This window comes from Lissotriton helveticus, chromosome 10 (assembly GCF_964261635.1).
Source record: "Lissotriton helveticus chromosome 10, aLisHel1.1, whole genome shotgun sequence".
Lineage (NCBI taxonomy): Eukaryota > Metazoa > Chordata > Amphibia > Caudata > Salamandridae > Lissotriton > Lissotriton helveticus.
In genome coordinates, this window is record NC_136071.1 from 373,925,831 (window position 1) to 373,944,225 (window position 18,395).

The window sequence follows — 18,395 nt, forward strand, 5'->3', positions numbered from 1 at the left end:
CCATCCATGGCCTCAATGGTGTTTAAATTCAAGAAGACACCCCTCAGAAACACTAGGCCCATGCAACACTCACTACCCCTGGGCATAATGGATGAAAAGTAGGCAAAATAAGTGCAGGCCTCAGACACTGCCTCTCCTCAAAATGGCCCCTTCTTACACCCCAAGCACATGTTGCCTGTAGCAGCCAGCACTCAAGATGGCCACCACCACCACCCACATGACCAGTCCACATCAACAGTACACCCCCAAAAAACAGAAAAACAGCCAGAAATCACCACAATCCAATGCCATCCATGATGTTTACATTAAAGAGAGTGAGACCACACCACAGGCACACTCAGTCCATGCACCACCACCCCTGGGCAAAAGGCCACACCAGCAGCCCCCCAAAAACGACAAAAAACAATAAAATAAGCCCAATCCCAGCCCATCCATGGCCTCTATTATGTTTAAATTCAAGAAGACACCCCACAGAAAGACTAGGCCCATGCAACACTCACCACCCCTGGGCAAAGGGCCCCACCAGCAGGCCCAAAAAAACGACAAAAAACAATAAAATCAGCACAATCCCAGCCCATCCATGGCCTCAATGGTGTTTAAATTCAAGAAGACACCCCTCAAAAACACACTAGGCCCATGCAACACTCACTACCCCTGGGCATAATGGATGAAAAGTAGGCAAAATAAGTGCAGGCCTCAGACACTGCCTCTCCTCAAAATGGCCCCTTACACCCCAAGCACATGTTGCCTGTAGCAGCCAGCACTCAAGATGGCCACCACCACCACCCACATGACCAGTCCACATCAACAGTACACCCCCAAAAAACAGAAAAACAGCCAGAAATCACCACAATCCAATGCCATCCATGATGTTTACATTAAAGAGAGTGAGACCACACCACAGGCACACTCAGTCCATGCACCACCCACCACCCCTGGGCAAAAGGCCACACCAGCAGCCCCCCAAAAACGACAAAAAACAATAAAATAAGCACAATCCCAGCCCATCCATGGCCTCTATTATGTTTAAATTCAAGAAGACACCCCACAGAAAGACTAGGCCCATGCAACACTCACCACCCCTGGGCAAAGGGCCCCACCAGCAGGCCCAAAAAAACGACAAAAACAATAAAATCAGCACAATCCCAGCCCATCCATGGCCTCAATGGTGTTTAAATTCAAGAAGACACCCCTCAGAAACACTAGGCCCATGCAACACTCACTACCCCTGGGCATAATGGATGAAAAGTAGGCAAAATAAGTGCAGGCCTCAGACACTGCCTCTCCTCAAAATGGCCCCTTACACCCCAGGCACATGTTGCCTGTACCAGCCAGCACTCAAGATGGCCACCACCACCACCCACATGGCCAGTCCACATCAACAGTACACCCCCAAAAAACAGAAAAACAGCCAGAAATCACCACAATCCAATGCCATCCATGATGTTTACATTAAAGAGAGTGAGACCACACCACAGGCACACTCAGTCCATGCACCACCACCCCTGGGCAAAAGGCCACACCAGCAGCCCCCCAAAAACGACAAAAAACAATAAAATAAGCACAATCCCAGCCCATCCATGGCCTCAATTATGTTTAAATTTAAGAAGACACCCCACAGAAAGACTAGGCCCATGCAACACTCACCACCCCTGGGCAAAGGGCCCCACCAGCAGGCCCAAAAAAAGGACAAAAATCAGCACAATCCCAGCCCATCCATGGCCTAAATGGTGTTTAAATTCAACAAAACAGTTGTATCATGCACCCCTAACCAACCCTGGTCCTACTGGATACTGTGGCTACCCACAATATAATTTATTTAATGTTCTGAAAAAGTTCCAAAATTTTACTTGCAGCAACTGTAATGCCCCAAACAAACTTACTTGTGAAAGTTGATTTCTAATCCAAAAGTGATCCAAAGACAGTCAAAAAGGCCTCAAATCCAAATATCCAGCAGCACCCACAAAAAGTAATCCTTCCAGCTCCAGATCCAAATGAAAGTGACCAGGAGATGGACAAAGCACTGGGAGGAGCCTGCTGGACAGGAACAGGAAGTTGGAGACTGTGGGGCACTTCCTCCCCCCCCCCCCCAAAATGGACTCCTTGCAAAAAAAAGGCCATGCAAATGTCAACCTGAGGAGTGATTCTGATAAAAATCATAATTTTCTGAAGGTTTATCCTGTTTGCTGGTGATTTTCTTGTGCGAAATTGCAAAATCTCTATTTCGCAAGTGCGAGATTGTTCCTTTCCGCCGCAACTACGTGTTCGCAATTGCGAACTCTCGCGAGGTGTGCTGTGCAAGGTGGCAAGCCGCGAGTACGTATTCGCGGGCGCCAAACTCCCGCGGGAACACGCAGCAACATCTAAAATGGCGCGTCACTCGCAAAGAAAAACAACTCGGCAAACGCTAAATGACGGAAAGTGAACGCAGTGCACCACGCCACGCGCCGCAACCAAGCAAAAAATCCGCCGCGAGCGGATTCACGGATTTTCGACAAATTCGCGAGCGTTCGCGGATTGCGGATTTGCCGAAAATCCGAAAAATCCGCGAACGGAGCGGATTTTACGCCCATGCTTAATGGTCAACCCTGGTAGGTTACAATCTACATGGAAGAGCTAATGGGCATTATAAAAACCTTACACACTGAAAACTGCCCAGATAATCTTGGATGAGGAGGGTGGATTGTCTGGGAGGATCCAGATTGGAAATGGCTTGAGGCAGGGGTGCGTACTTGCCCCTCTGCTTTTTTCCCTGTTTTGGTTGCCCTACCAGCAAAACTAAGAGAGGTTAAAGGGGCTAGTCTAAAATTAGGAGGTAATCATATTTCCTGCCTATTATATGCAGACGATCTAGTGATTATGGACCAGACGGAGATAGGTCTCCAGAGAAAATTAAACATGTTCAACGAATATTGCCTAAATAATAAGTTAATAGTGAACATGGAAAAGACCAAAATTCTATGCTTCGGGAGGAGTAAAACTAGGTTCCCTTGGTGTCTGGTTACAAAATTACTCGGGAGGGTGATAGAATACAGATACCTAGGAATCTGGTTTATGAGTAACCTTAAATGGCATACCCATCTGGAGGCTGTTAAAATGAGGGCATCTGCCTCTGTGAAGGGACTAAAAAGATTTTATAGTGTTTATGGAGAAAACTCAGATAGGCCGGTCATAAAGGCCTACCTAGCAATGGTCCCTCCCCAATTCCTGTAAGGGGCAGAAGTGCTTTACTTAAGTGGGAAAAAAGGTTGTGATAAAGAGGAGGGAAATATCCTAAAAAGCTTGTTCTCACTGCCAAAATCCTCTATCGTACAAGCTGGAAGACTTGAGCTGGGAATTACCTCTTGGGAGATCACTGCCTGCATGGCTCTAATACGCTTTTGGCAGCGTCTAGGGACTGGAGAGCGCCTAAAAATGTCCCAGTGGTGTAAAAGTGAAATTGCCGCTAGTGAATTGTCCGGGGTGAAAGAAACAATTAAGTGAAGCATATGGAGTGTTGGGTTTCAAACTAAGCCCGCAACTGGGACATCCAAGTATAGATAAGAAAGAACTAAGGACACTTGGAGCTGAGACTTCCCGCACATATGATAGAGAGTATCTCTCGCGGAAAGTTTCGGTGTCGCATATGACCTTGGCTTGGGAAACCAATCAACAGTATCCCTATTTAGACAGATTGCCGAGCTACCATTTAAGACGTGAGGTACTAAAAGTGCGAATGGGGATAAACCCCTGCTATGTGAATAATGAGGTCAACAATGTTATGTTGAATAGTAATGATACCTGCACTTGCGTGTTAGGTACTCACTGCGATATTGTACATATTTTATTAGATTGTATGAAGATTTTAGACTTACGAAATGAGATCTTATGCCCGATACTAAAAAAATACAGGATTATGAATAGGATGCAAGCTGCTAACCTTTTAGTGGAAATGACGAACCTAGATATTGCTTGTGCTATGGGGACATTTATTAGTAAAGTTAAGGTGTTCCTCAAGTGTACAGAGTAAATATCGTATGCTGTTCACTTGGGGTGGGATGAGTTTGTCCATGTAAAGGTTAATGGTACTGTATGGAATCTCTTGGAAGGTTTTGATGCATATGAATGAATTACCTGACCTAATCATCCGTAGGTGGACATTTGTATCTTGTATAAAGGAAATGTGTTATTTTATGTGTGATGTACATATGCTACGTTTTTAATATGATCTTGTTTATGTTTTAATAGCAATTTTATGTACAGGGTATACTTTTATGGTTGTAACTAACCAAATAAAGTTTTCCTACTGACTGACTGACTCCCTGTCTCATAATATATACCCTACTTCACGCTCTGAACCTCCTGGATATTCTTCAGGAATGGAAGCTATTTTTACGGAGTCTCGTTCTCCTCCTTGTTTCTCACAGATTTCTTTTGACTCTGCATTAGGGCCAAGTAAAGGGCAATGCGTCTGGGTGGATCATGCCACTCCTTCATCTTCGACAACGGGCTGTGTCAAGCAGGTTCAGGATGGTGGTAAGTTGGTAGCGGCGTCTGGCACGAGCGGCTGGAAGTCTTCATCTTACAAGGCCCCGCAGATGGCGTGGGTGTTTCCAAGTACAAGAAGGTGAAGCAGAGTGCGGCTGTTGGTAAGGGTGTTTTTTCACAGAGCGGATAAAAGGCGGATTTTGCTGTGACCAATTGGGATTGTTAATGATGGTGGGGTGGGTGATGGGGAAATGCCGAGTGGGAGTAATACTGATTTTGTCATACCTGATTAAAATGCTGGTCAAGGTTTGGTGGATGAAAATATACAGGAAGTTTTTCTCTTTGATGATGGGATTTTTGATTCAAGAGCTATGGGTCAAGAACAAGTGTTGTCAAAAAAGGGTTCGGGGTCAACTGTTGTTGCTAGTATTTTTCAGAGTGGGGTGCCAATGCTGTTGTGAATAATTTAAATAAACACTGTTATCACCAGATCCTGGACAAAGGTTTCAAGAACGGAAGATGCTATTTAGTAGCTTTTTATTTCAATATTTTAGAAAAATCGATTTCTATTTTTACACAATCAGAAAAAGGGGACTTCTTCACAAAAAGGAGGACAAGTGCAATAAGAAAAAACTGAATCTTTATCTTCAAACATTCATTCTTACACCCATGTCACAGGCATTCAACAAACTTTCACACCATTCAAAAAAGTGGGGATACATATAGTACTAAAAGTTGTATATACATAAGAAAGAACATGAAGCCACAATACTGCGAAAACAATGTTACAAATAATCAACCAGGCAACTTTTTCATAAGTACATTCGATTTTAGTGACTTATTTTACACTTTTGAGAAATTCTTCGTAATGTACAAAACGGGGTGGAAACATTAATTAAATAACCAAGCCGTTTCCGCAGTTGTGATGTGGCAAAGGAGCCTACGCGTTTCGAATCCCAATTCTTTTCTTAGGATTCTCCTCAGGGCCACAAGTGGTATCAATCGGTGATATACATTTCGAGGGTGGAGAGGTTGAATCTCAGTCAGCTGTTGTTCGGTTCGCGGAAATCACGGCCTGCACAAAAGTGGTGGAAACGGTCACGCTGAAACTCTCTTGCTACAGTCCGGTAGCAGCCGCTATCGGCAGTGTGGCAGAGGCGTGTCCGCTTGTAGTTTAAGTCCGTTCGTATCCAGGAGGGTTAATCAGTTAACCGGGTGCTCGTCATCTTTGGAAGTCCGTAAAAGTTAAAGACTAACTTGCTCAATTTTCGGCAAATACCGATGCGCATAGCCAGTAGGTAGTGCAGAGAGAAACGCGAGCGGATCAACGCCTTTCCTTGGATGCGAAATTCATGCAGTGATCATTGCAGCATCGGTATTTGCCGAAAATTGAGCAAGTTAGTCTTTCCGTCCTCCTAGAGCACACAAACAGATGTTGAATATGTGTTCTTCTGCTCATCTTCAGGATATCTGGCATCTTCATAATCCTACAGGTAGTGATTTTTCTTTCTTTTTCTCTCCTCATTCTAGTTTTTCTCGTATTGACTATCTTTTGATTCATTCGTCTCTTGTGCACTATTCATCTTCCCCGTACATTCATCCTATTCTCGTTTCTGATCACGCGGCTGTTTCCTTTACCCTTTTGACCTTTGCTCCTCAAAACGAACCTCGCTCTTGGAGGTTAAATACAGAAATTCTACATGATGAATCTCAGGTTCTGGCTCTGTGTCAAGAAATTGAAAATTTATTTGCCGATAATGATGGTTCAGTTAGCTCTCCAACAGTCTTGTGGGATGCTTTTAAATTCACTCTTCGGGGTCAAATTATTAAATGTATGGCAAAGAGGAATGCTGTTATCAAAAGGGAACTTACGGATTTAGCAGATGAGATCAAACAACAAGAGCTTCTTTATCGTCGTTCTAAAGACAAACAATTTTTACAAACCATTAAGAACTTGAAATACTCCTATAATACTATTGTTACCAAGAGAGCTCACATAGGGGTACAGGCTCAGAAATCTAAACGTTTGCTATTAAAAAATCGTGCAGGTAGTATTTTGGCTGCGACCTTGAAATTTCAGGATTCTAATTTTAAGTCTTCTCAGATATCCACTATTAATGACAGCTCTGGTGCTAAAAAATTTCAGACCAAAGAGATCCTTGACGTCTTTCGAGAATTTTATAGTAAGCTCTATACTCCCACCAATCAATCCTCTTTTGAACAATGCCAAGACTTTTTGAAGACAATACCTATCCAATCTGTGTCAGTGGAAGATGGTCAAAAACTGGGTGGCTCCATAACATCTGAGGAAATTATAAATGCAATTAAAGCTACACGATCTGTGAAAGCTCCTGGTCCTGATGGATTCCCCATTTTGTTTTATAAAACCTTTCTTCCTTCTGTTGTTCCTCGTCTTCAGTCTGTTTTTGAGGCTTTTATTCAAGGGGGGTCGGTTTCGGGTTCTGCAGCTGATGCCACTATTATGGTGATTCCAAAAGAAGGTAAGGATCACTCGGATCCCAAAAATGTACGCCCTATTTCCATTCTTAATATCGAAGCAAAGATTTTTGCCAAGATACTAGCTAAACGTTTAGAGTCACATATTCCTAAGCTTGTTCACCATTCTCAAATGGGCTTTGTCAAGGGTAGACTTGCTAGGGATAACATTCGTACCTTTTGCCATATTTTAGGTGCAGCTAAGCATTCTAACCTTCCGGCTGCTGCTTTGGCCCTTGACGCCGAGAAGGCTTTTGACAAGGTATCTTGGCCTTTTTTACATGCTGTTCTTTGTGCGCATAATTTTGGGGACTCTTTTGTTAACATGGTTATGTCATTATATGCCCAGCCTAGAGCAAATATTAGAGTCAATGGAGCTACATCTTCGTTTTTTAATCTTTGCAAGGCACCAGACAAGGCTGTCCCCTATCCCTGCTTTTGTTTTTATTATCTATTGACCCGCTCCTTAGACTGATTGACCTCCATCCAGATATTAAGGGATTTAATTGTATAAAGACGGCTGCCTATGCGGATGATGTTCTTATTTTCTCTGATGACATTGTGTTGGCCATTCCCGCTATTTCCGACACCGTTTCTCTTTTTTCTAGTGTGTCTTGCTATACCCTTAATAGAGATAAGACGGAGATGTTCCCCCTGAATGCATATTGTTTTCCCGCACATATGGGTTCCGCAGGCTTTAAATGGCAATCTAAACAACTTAAATATTTGGGGATTTGGTTCTGTAGTACCCTTTCCGATACTGTGGCTTTTAACGAAGCTCAGACAATAATTAAAGTGAGACATCTTTTGGACACCAGGTCCCCTAAACATATTTCTTGGTGGGGTCATCTCCAAACTTTGAAAATGATGATAACACCTATTATATATTTTGTATCCTCTATGCTCCCTGTGCAGTTATCCTCTTCTTTTTTTCATGAGATGGATGCCCTTACTTCTAACTTTCTCTGGAATGATAAGAGGGCTAGAATTGCTTATACATTTTTAAGGAAATCTTATGATATGGGTGGTTCTAACTTTCCTGACTGGGAGAAGTATCAAGTTGCCTTTTTAGCCTCTCAAGGGGCTCTTTGGTTTTCCTCTATCCCTGGTCATATGCCTTCTTGGTTATTGATTGAGCAAGAGCTTTCTTCTCCCATGCCGACTTCTTCCTTTTTAACTACATCCACCTTATCTATTCCGTTTTCTCGTACAATTATCTTAGATACCATTGCAGCAGTCAGGAGGGTCGACAAGAGAGTGGCTATTCCAATTCATAAATCGAGATGGTCTTCACTATGGTGTAATTCTAGGATTAAAATCATTATTGATCCCACGTTGATGTCTTATTGGGCTACTAAAGTGATTACGCTAGTGCGTCATCTTTATGACTCCAATTATAATCCGGTACCCATTCTCCTCCTTAGCTCAACAATTTTCTCTCACTAATTTGGATTTCTACACCTTTTTAAAAATAAAAGTTGCTCTTGCTAAGTTACGTCTGGCTTCAAATTCTCCTACCATTACGTTATTCCAGTTGTGGCTTCGATCTGGTCATGTGGCTTCCAATATTTATAAATTTCTGTCCTCCGCTTCTTCTGCCTTGTATACTGTTACCCAACATAAATGGTTACGCATTTTGCTCAGGAACTCTCTGACCATATTTCTTCAGATTCTTGGCAGTTGATTGGGAAGCTTTCTCTTCGCAATAAAATTGCCCCTTCTTTAATTCAGTCTAAATTCTTCTCTATTAATCTTCTCCATTGGACTCCAGTACGCTTAGATTCTCTGAATCTGAAGGATAATGACCTTTGTTGGAGTTGTGGTCTGTCTGCTGGTGATTATCCACATATGTTTTTTGAGTGTTCGCTTCTTCAATCCTTTTGGGATTTAATACATAAACATCTTATGTTAATTTTTAAAATTCAATTCCAGCTCTCCTTTCCCATGATTATGTTGGGCCCATTGGCATCTCGGGTACCTCTGCCCTTAGATTCCTTGGAATTACAATTAATGGATCTTTTATTGACTGTGCCTGTTAAAGTGATTCTTATGGAATGGAAGTCTTTTTCCTCTGTCTCATACCACACTTGGTGGGCATGGGTCTCCTTTTTGAGAAGTGCACACACTTCGGTTGATGATGCCCATCTCTCTCCCTCGATCTCTAGTGGTGTTTGGAGAGCTTTGGATACACATATGAATTTGGCTTCGAAAGGTTTGGTTGACCAATATCCCTTTGTATCGCCTAGTTGAGTGTTGTATTTGTCTGTTATATGTAGCCCCACAGACAATCCTTTCTTTCTTCCTCATTTCTCCCTCTTCTCCTCTGTCTTCTTTTCTTTCTTCCTTTCTTTTCTTACTGTCCTGTTTTTCTCGCTCTCTCTTTTTTCTTGTCTCCTTTCTCTCTCTACATATCTTTCTTATCTCATGGTGATACTTTTGATGCTCATTATGGTTCCTTTGTATAATCTTTTTGTATTTTCTAACACACGTATGAATTATTTCGGATGAACTATTTGTGACTTGATCACAACTGCTATATTACACTTTTTGGTTTTTCATCACATGTATCACTTTTTTATTGTATTTAACTATTTTATATACTTCTTTAAACCTAATAAACTATTGAACTAAAAAAGAGTAATGACAATGGGGTATTTGTTCCAATAATGTTTATTGTAGCAAGTTTATAATTTATGTTGCCTGGCCTAATAAAGTGACCTTTTATGCTAAGTGCAAATATTTGGTGTGGTTGTTCTTATTGCGCGATGGGGTTCCAAGGGGATCGCAGCACGAGCTGCTGTCCCCTTGGGGAAATTCATGCGGTGGAACAGTCCACACAGCGCATGAGGGCTCTAGGCAGGCAGGGGGTGGGGCTTATCAGCTCGAGCAAGGCAGGAGGCAGTTAGGGAAAAACAGAGGTTAGGTGAGGAGATTGGGAGGCTGTCTTTTTGTGAACCAACCCACCCTGCCTATATAAAAAAAAAAGTCACGCTAGGTCAGGTAGCATTTTTCTGGTTCGCTGATTTTCATTGGGTGGCGTTTTTTCTTGGGGGTTGGATGGTCTGAAGCGGGCTTATCCTGCCCTCTGGGGTGGGGGAGGGGGTTGGAAAGGTTGATTGGGATTGTGCATTTCATGGGGTATTTTTGATGAGAAGTCTTGTGGGGAATATTTGGTTGAATTGAAAAAAGTTTCAAGAGTAATGACAATGGGGTATTATTTCTAATAATGTTTATTGTAGCAAGTTTATAATTTATGTTGCCTGGCCTAATAAAGTGACCTTTTATGCTAAGTGCAAATATTTAATGTGGTTGTTCTTATTGCGCGATGGCACTTGTAAAAGGAGCTGCACAGCGGGGCGGAGGTGCTTATTGCATGCCAGCGGAAGGCGCTGCTCGATTTACAAGCCGGACCACCTGACATTCTGACAAAATGAGGGTAAAAAACATTGTTAACCAGCGCCCTCCTTTCAGCCCGTACCATCACTAGCTTCCTATCCTACGCAGGAGTATTTCCAATGACAATGCTCATAACGGGAATGCATCTCAGCATGTGAATACACTCTTGAATGCATACTGGGTGCTCACAGAAAAGGTTAATACATTAGCTGCCACTTTAAATAAGTTCACAGCAAGTTTGGCCCTGCATGCCTCGCATTTTGTCCATTGGAATAGTTGACTTTGCTTTCTTGTGTTAACCTGGGCACGGACATGGTAGGTAATTGAATGTTCCTTCCCACAGGCCTGAACATATGGTTGCCTTTCAGGTAGAATGACATAGAAAGGAGACACCCTACATTTCAAACAAGGGGGTATTATCATTAGGGTGCAACAAGAACTGTTCACTAGCCAAACAACTTAAGTCCTTAGGTACCTTCAAACACAAATCGAATGCACACATTTCAATTAGGAGCATCTTGCTTTTCCCATTTGATAATGGTATTTAAAAGGCTGGTTGACATTTTATATTATGTTATGTAGACGTCTGCGGGCTTGGAGCAGCCGTCAGAATTAGAGCGCAAGGGTAGACAAATAATGCAGCATATTATGCGATAAAAGATTAACTTTAGCACAATATGCCGTGGCACTTTTCTCGAACTATTTTGACATTTTAACACATATGGGCGTTTATAAAAAAGCGACCCCAATGCTGTATAACATGTTTCTTAAGAAAGGTGGCATTTTGAGCATTAATTGATGAATGCGTAGTCACTGGGCAGTCATTGCTTATGTCTTGATTTAGAGTTGGGTGGAAATAGAAGATCAACCGTTTTCTGTAGGAATCTGGAGATGGGGCCCAGGGCCGAAATTGTCCGGGGAAGGGAGGTGCGTGCCCATTTCCCCTTTATGCCCCACAGCCAGACTTTGGGGGATTGAATCCCCTGGGCTGAAATTGACCTGGGTATGGAGGCGGGGGGGGGTCACATGTACGTCTCCTCCACCAATTACCACACATAAATCCCCCGCCACCTTCTGGACCTGGCCTGCCCAGAAGCATTAAAAACAAGCATTGGCATAGCCGATAGATCTCCCCTTTGGGACCTTACAAGTGTTTAGCCGCGCAACAGTTGATGTTGTTGCACCAAGGATATTGTGCTGCATAACTAAATACTTAGAAGGTCCCAAAAGTGAGCCCTATTGGCTATGCCAATGCTTGTATCTTTTATGTGTGAACTGGACTTGTTAACCAATTTTGGGAAGTCGCACATCATGCCATGTGGGCCGGGTAAGGAAAGCATGTCAAAATTAAGGGTAAAGGGGCATTCACTTGGCACTCTGAATGATTTTAATTTTCTAGGGATTGGTTTTCACAATGCAGGCTTCTGTCAACCGCCGATCCGCTGTTCTCGACTCACGTTATGTAGGTCAGCAGGGCACTATTCAACATGCCACATGCTGCAGGTGGTGGGGGGGCCTGTTTCTCCCTTTCTGAACATTTATAATGCTCAGCGCATTTCGGCAGCCTTTTATGGCTTTGGGGCCAGGGGATTCTGTTATGCTGAGTCTCTTTAGTTCGTGGAAAGTCACATATGTATGTGTCTTATGCTTCTGCCACCAGCCAGCTCTCATTACATTATCCATTCATATCGTAACCAACAGTATATATTGGAAAAGATGAAGCTGGCCCCTCTTTAACTCTGGGTCATAATTTGGACAAACAGTGAGGCAAGTGTAGAGACATATAGAAACAACAGGAGAGAAAAGGGCCAAGGTAAATACTCTCCTGCCCCCTGGCTATATCAATCATAAACAACTAGAGAGTATCATAAGTTATGAACAACACAACCAAAAAAGAGAAAGGCAAGTTTAGAACCTGCTTCCACACCATGCAGTGCTCCATACATACCGAATAAGTGTGCTAGAACTAGGAATTTATGGGTTTAACCAAGAGGAAAAAAGGGGACCCTCAGGCACCTATACAAGTAAGGTTGCCATTGTCTTCATCGGGTTCCTGAAGTTAGTGCGTATAAAAGTACATCTAACCAGAAAATGTGACGTTAAAATGAGTATAGATCACTCCCTCAACCAATGTTTTTTAATAAAGAGGTGATACGAACTCAATTAAAAACAAGTGTATAAGTCGGACAGAAAAGGGTTAAGCAAATTTGAACCCCCTGTCCTGAAAAGTGGTCGACATGTTTCAGCTAATTGGTCTTCTACGACCCAGCATTCCTCAGGACCAGAAAAGATGTAAAAAACTCACCCAACGAGGCAGTACACCCCCTACAGTGTCTACTCACGGTGGATGGCTGTTCACATAAACGCGTTTTACCAATTTGTGTTCCTTACTTATGGTAAGCGTCTTGTATACTACCTCTATTATTATGAGGTTTTATGGAATTCTATTTGATTTCCATTGTCGTTTCAAACAGAAACAGAGGGCAAGTCTTCCTCTTAGAATTTATTTATTTATAGAGTAATAGGCTAGCTCCATAAGACCGTGGTGGAGGAAATCTTCACGGCAGCATTTGCTCGCTGGCGGCTCCCTGCATTTCCACCTATGTAAGACACATCCACGGCTCGAAAAGTGTAGAGACATCATTGCGGACTGTCTCAAATTGGATAAAGGCTCCTTAATTCCCTGATTATCTTATGTTAAGAAATGGTTTGAAGCATTGAGCCTACCAGGCCACTTTGATGCTCCTTGTACTTTAAAGAAATCAGATAAATCACTGGTGATGCTTCACTTCTCAGAATTTTCTCATTTGCAAAGACTAAAGTCTGAATCTGTTAGAAAATCAGTCAAAGATTATCTTGTATTTTCTGTACCTGTGGAGCCCGTGTTATATATAAATACTGCATTTTCACATTGGGAGAGATCCCTACTTTTTCATTTTGAAACAGGCACTGTGTGACGCTTAATGAGATTTTCAAAGGTGGAAAAACGTTAGGGGGTGTCTGATTTGGCTTGTCCCTGTGATGGCCTGTCGTAGCAGACCCTGATTCATTTAATGTTTTTTTGCAAATTTTACAAATCCTTTTTAGATCGAGCCTGGGCAGCCCATGCCCTGCTCTGCGGGGAATGCTGTATGCAGGTAGGGACTTGAAGCACCGCACACACACCGCCCATATTTTTCATTGGCTTGTGTCATTGTCCACTGTAACATGTGGCTGTTCATTGGCCAATAGGCTTAGTGGTCCCTCCTCAGTCTCATTTTGCAACCTCCCATGGCGACACCCACTGTTAAGTGCATTGCTACTTGGTAGGCTTTAATTGAAGCCTTCACGCACTATTTTCTCAAATAGATATGTCCTTCCTGCTGTTGCAAGCAGGATTTATCTTCCCTAATGTTTTTCAAAAATAAATTATAGAACGGCGCAGAACACATTTGCAATTCATTAGGTCTCGCATTTGCGAGAATGTTAGCTATTAACACATAAATAAAAGGCATTGTCATTTACAATGCCAACAGCAAAAAACTCTTGTAAATCTGAGACCTATTACATTGCAAATGCTTGTTACAATTATTTATCAAGCCAATTTTAAAATCCTTGAGACTCAGGAAATGTAGAGATGTGCTCTGATCTATCTTCAGTTTCTAAACAGTTATGATGTCAATTGAGGTGTCTGTTTCTTTTTGAAAGCTGCAGTGAGATGCAGGAAATCTATTGAGGGTTGGTGCTATACCTATTTTTAACACAGGGAAGGGGCCCACTGAGTCTGAAAAGATACAGTCCCAGAGTAAAGGTATTCGTCATTGGGGAGCGTTTAGTTCTCAGTCCGAAATACGTCATCCATTTCAGGCAACCGTGTTCTTGAAGGCATTTCACTGAATTTTTACGCTGATTGATTAATTAGATTGTATTGTATTTTATGTATGTTTAATTTATGTATCTTTTATGGCTACCTGTGTGCCAAATAATGTGAATTGAACTTGAACTTGGACAATGCAATACTCTATGCAACATTTGTATGAGCTCATTTATTCCATAATAGATATTTGTTTAAGGGTTATCTGCTTTAAGTGAAAAAGTAGTGACTGACTAATGAAGTGAGACATTGGAGAGCTTTTTAACAAAGCATATATGTTAGAAAAACCTTTATACATGCCCAGTGGAAAGTCCTTTTTCAAAGGATCCTTTGATAAAGATCTGAACTTCTTCGGCGGTATGTCCTTGACAACAATTTATATGTGAGCATTTTCGTTTAGTGAAGAAAAACAATACTTACAATACCCAAACTGTTCTCAGTTACCTGTTGGGGTGTGAACACGTGGATGCACTACCATAGAAAGCTTCTTCTTTGACAGGTCATGACACTGCATATCCGATCCCTTTTCAAAGAAATATCTCAAAGTGCCCACTAAAAAGCAAATGAAAATCAAAGGTTGTTGGTTGTGTACTTACAAACAATATTTGCCATTGCCTAAGACACAGAGAAATTGGATACACTATATCCATCACATTCCCAGATGAAAAAGAAATCATAGCCACATTCATTGGACTACTGCCCAATTTGGATATTCCACCCACTTCTAAATGAAAAGCATTTATTTCTACTAACAACTCCTTTCCTAGTGTGGGAATATAACATAACGTAGTACACTTATAAAACAAAATATTGTTGCATTAAATTGTTGTGTTGCTGTAAAGAATCAAGAATTGTACAAAATTGATGGAAACGAATCTGCTTACTGGATCTACAGATTTATTTTTCATGGAAGAATTATTAACAATCTAGATAGAGCATCTCCAGGCTACTGAATGTCTGACCACACATAAAGAGAAAATAATGTGTTGATTCACTCAAGTCTAATTTACTATCAGAATTCAGAACCGTTCTAACTAAATTTAGACCTGGCTATCATAATCTCTTGGCCAAACTGAACAACCACGCTACATAGTTAAGTTGATAATATTTAGAATAAGGAAACATGGATGCAATTGGTGCCTGAAGTCACAGTAATTTACTAATCAAGTCAAGTAAAAAAATCGTTATTTCTGCCATTTCAGGCCATACAAGAGCGCAGAATAATGCGTAATAAAAAGGAGATAACTTATATAATCATAAAAGGACACCATAGAATTCATTATACACAAAATAAGCGTAATTTGCAAATAAAAATGAACATCCAGGTATTTAACACTTTAGCATTCAATATCAGTTAATTGGCGCCGATTGGACCACATAGCTAACAAATACTTAGAAAGTGCAAATACAATTATGCTTGATGTGTCGGTTTTTAAAATTCTAAAAGCATACAGACAATTTTTAAAACCTAGATTTCTACATAGCGGTACCAGCCAACACTTCCTGGATTTAGTGTAGGCTGGACAGAAGAAGTAATTTACTAATCAGAAGAGTCACCTGATTTATGACAGCTCTTACCGCATGCCAAGGCTGCTTCTAGTCCACTACCATCAATAGTGGCTGCTACCGGACTGGTTAAAAAACACTTACCTGTGAGGGCCAGCTGGCCGCCACCTCTCCTCCGTCCTCTTCTTCCTGACTCCAATCCCGCAGCAGGAAGCACCCGGCTCACAGTCGCATGATATCCAATCACAACGCAGCAGTGTTGTAGTTGGTCTGAACGCGATGGATTGGCACTCAGCCATGGAATGAGGGCCCGAGCATGTTCGCCACGCAGGCTCTAATACAGCCTACTTGAAGAAGATGCGAAGTGCAAATGAATGTTTGGCCTGCCCAAGAGGGCCAGCCAAACAGTCATGGGCACTTAGAAGTGGGCAAACCCCTTCTCCCCTGCTCCTCTGTTGCTGGAGCAGCCCCCCCCCCCCAATGCAAGGCTGCAGCAGAAGAAAACATAAAATTATATTACCATGAGTTATTATCATTTCATGTTTACTTTACTTCACTGCTGTGAAGAAGTGGGGCGTCGCTCCTCCACCTTAGCGGAAGAACCACAACTGACCGCCATCCTTGGTAGGGTTGTTTGAGTTTTAAACAGAGTTTAGTTAGAGTTGTGCCACTCAGTCCGAGGTTGGCACAAAATTTAAATGGGGCCAAGCCACACCATCCTAAACATTTCAGTGGAAATTGGATTATTTTCTGCTATCACATCTGCTTTTAGCTAACTACACTGAAACAGTTATTAAGCAACATTTTCAAAGAAAACTCTACCAGGGGGTGCTGTAGTGTGAGAAACTAGGTTGTTGGTTGAGGGGGAGTGAGCCCTTCTCAAGCAACAGCAATAATCCTTGTCCGGATGAACCACAAAAAGTCACTAAAATCAACCTAGAACCAATGTATTAAGTACTTTTGCAGCACTTACACAGAAATAAAGTGAAAGAAAAATTCCATACAAATTTAGAACATGTTATTACATTAATTGATATCAAAACAACAAAAATGTAATCAGTAGAACCAGAGATATGCAATTTCAAAGATTTAACGTAAGTATAGCGCCTGAAAGCACACAGTGCCACTCACGTGTATCTGGTTGTACAAGGCTTGGTGGAAGTCACAAATTCAGGCCACCCGCGCTGGAGTGCGGGTCGGATAGAGAAACAGGTAAGTCTTGCTGAAAAGTTTACCTTCTCAAAGCTTGGATCAAAGAGTCCAGTTCACAGTGGAGGGGGCCACGAGGAGCAGGGAGAGCAATACGTATGGTCATAGCTGTAGCACAAAGAGCAAGCCGGGCGTCATGGACAGTCATAGCTGTAGCAGGAAGTTCCTGTTGGGGGTCCCAGTTGTTTGTTGCTGGAGCGTCACTTTGGGGGTCACCTCAGGCTATGGATGCTGTAGCGCAAAGTGCAGATCTTGTGTTGCTGGTCATTGCTGGCGGTTGCTGTAGAATGAAGAGTTGGGTTCACTGGAGCCTCGCACTGTCAGTCATCACAAGCAATCTCTTGATGTGAATGGGCCCATATGCTCTCTCGAATTGTCCAAAGCTTCATTATTTCTCTTTTGTAGTTAGAGTAGAGGACTCTGATGCCAACCAAGGGCCCAGGACCTGGTGAGGCGTCTCTTAGCGAATCAGGGACTCACTCTTGCAAAGGTCACTTCGGTTAAGGCAAGAAAGTTGCAGATCCATACATGTCCAGTGCAACAGATCAGCTGGGCAGTTGCAGGGAGGCCTCTGGAGCTTGTTATGCCCTTTTAACTCTAACAGGAGGTTGTCATCTTGTATGTTTAAAGCCCACTATCACCAAAAAGGTATTCTGGCGCTGAGCAGTGGTGTGGTCTAACCCTGGTTATGGTAGGTTGGTTATTTGAAAAAAACAATCTTCAATATTCAGAATGTAAAGAACATACACGAAGCAATGTTTTCATTGCTTTCTAGACTTCTGACATGGTCAGGTGGGCACTAGTAAAGCTGATCGATCACTTGCTCAACATTGGCATGGCAAGACCGATTGGCTTGACGATTGCGTGTGTATATAGGCACTGGTTCATCAAAGTAAAGAGAAAAAAGTAAAACGATGCTCCGGTGGGTTCATGCCTAACTTTGGAGCAAATGTCTAACTTCTGGAACTCAGAAAGAGTTGCAGGGATACTCATTGCAACCTGTGACTGCCGGATCTTCACAAATCTATTCTGATGTGTATTTTCACAACTTGTCACGAAAATAACTCCACTAGGAAGTGAGGGTCAAAGGGAACATATTTAAAGACCTACAACAGATTGAATCCCCAAATCCTATACTCAATATCAACAAAGCAATCTGGTGGTCTATGGTATGAGAAAAATGAAATTAAAGAAGAGAGGAAAAGAAAAACGTAGTTACTTACAGACAAGTTAAGTTCTAGTTTAACCCCTTTGATGCTGATGACGGAGCGGTTCCGTCATCAGCATCGGTTGGGCTGTGCTGATGACGGAACCGCTCCGTCATCAGTAAAGCCCTGGGGGGGAGCGCTGGCGCTCCCCCCCTGGGGCATCGATCCTGGTCGTTTTAGGAGGGGTGGCAGCGGAAGACTTTCCGCTGCCACCCCCTGGCCCCCCCACGCTTCCTGGTGACGTCAGCGCGCGCCAACGT

General features: G+C 42.4%; 1 protein-coding gene across 1 annotated transcript in view; it reads right to left on the reverse strand.

Annotated features, from left to right (window-relative positions):
• LOC144784032 (GTPase IMAP family member 4-like) overlaps positions 1 to 14,763 on the reverse strand; it is a 51,201-nt gene extending 36,438 nt beyond the window's left edge. The window contains exon 1 of the mRNA XM_078662735.1: positions 14,657 to 14,763. Within this exon, the coding sequence (XP_078518861.1) occupies positions 14,657 to 14,726 (70 nt within the window). The 5' untranslated portion in view covers positions 14,727 to 14,763. The remainder of the gene's footprint in view (positions 1 to 14,656) is intronic.
• Positions 14,764 to 18,395: the final 3,632 nt, after the last annotated feature.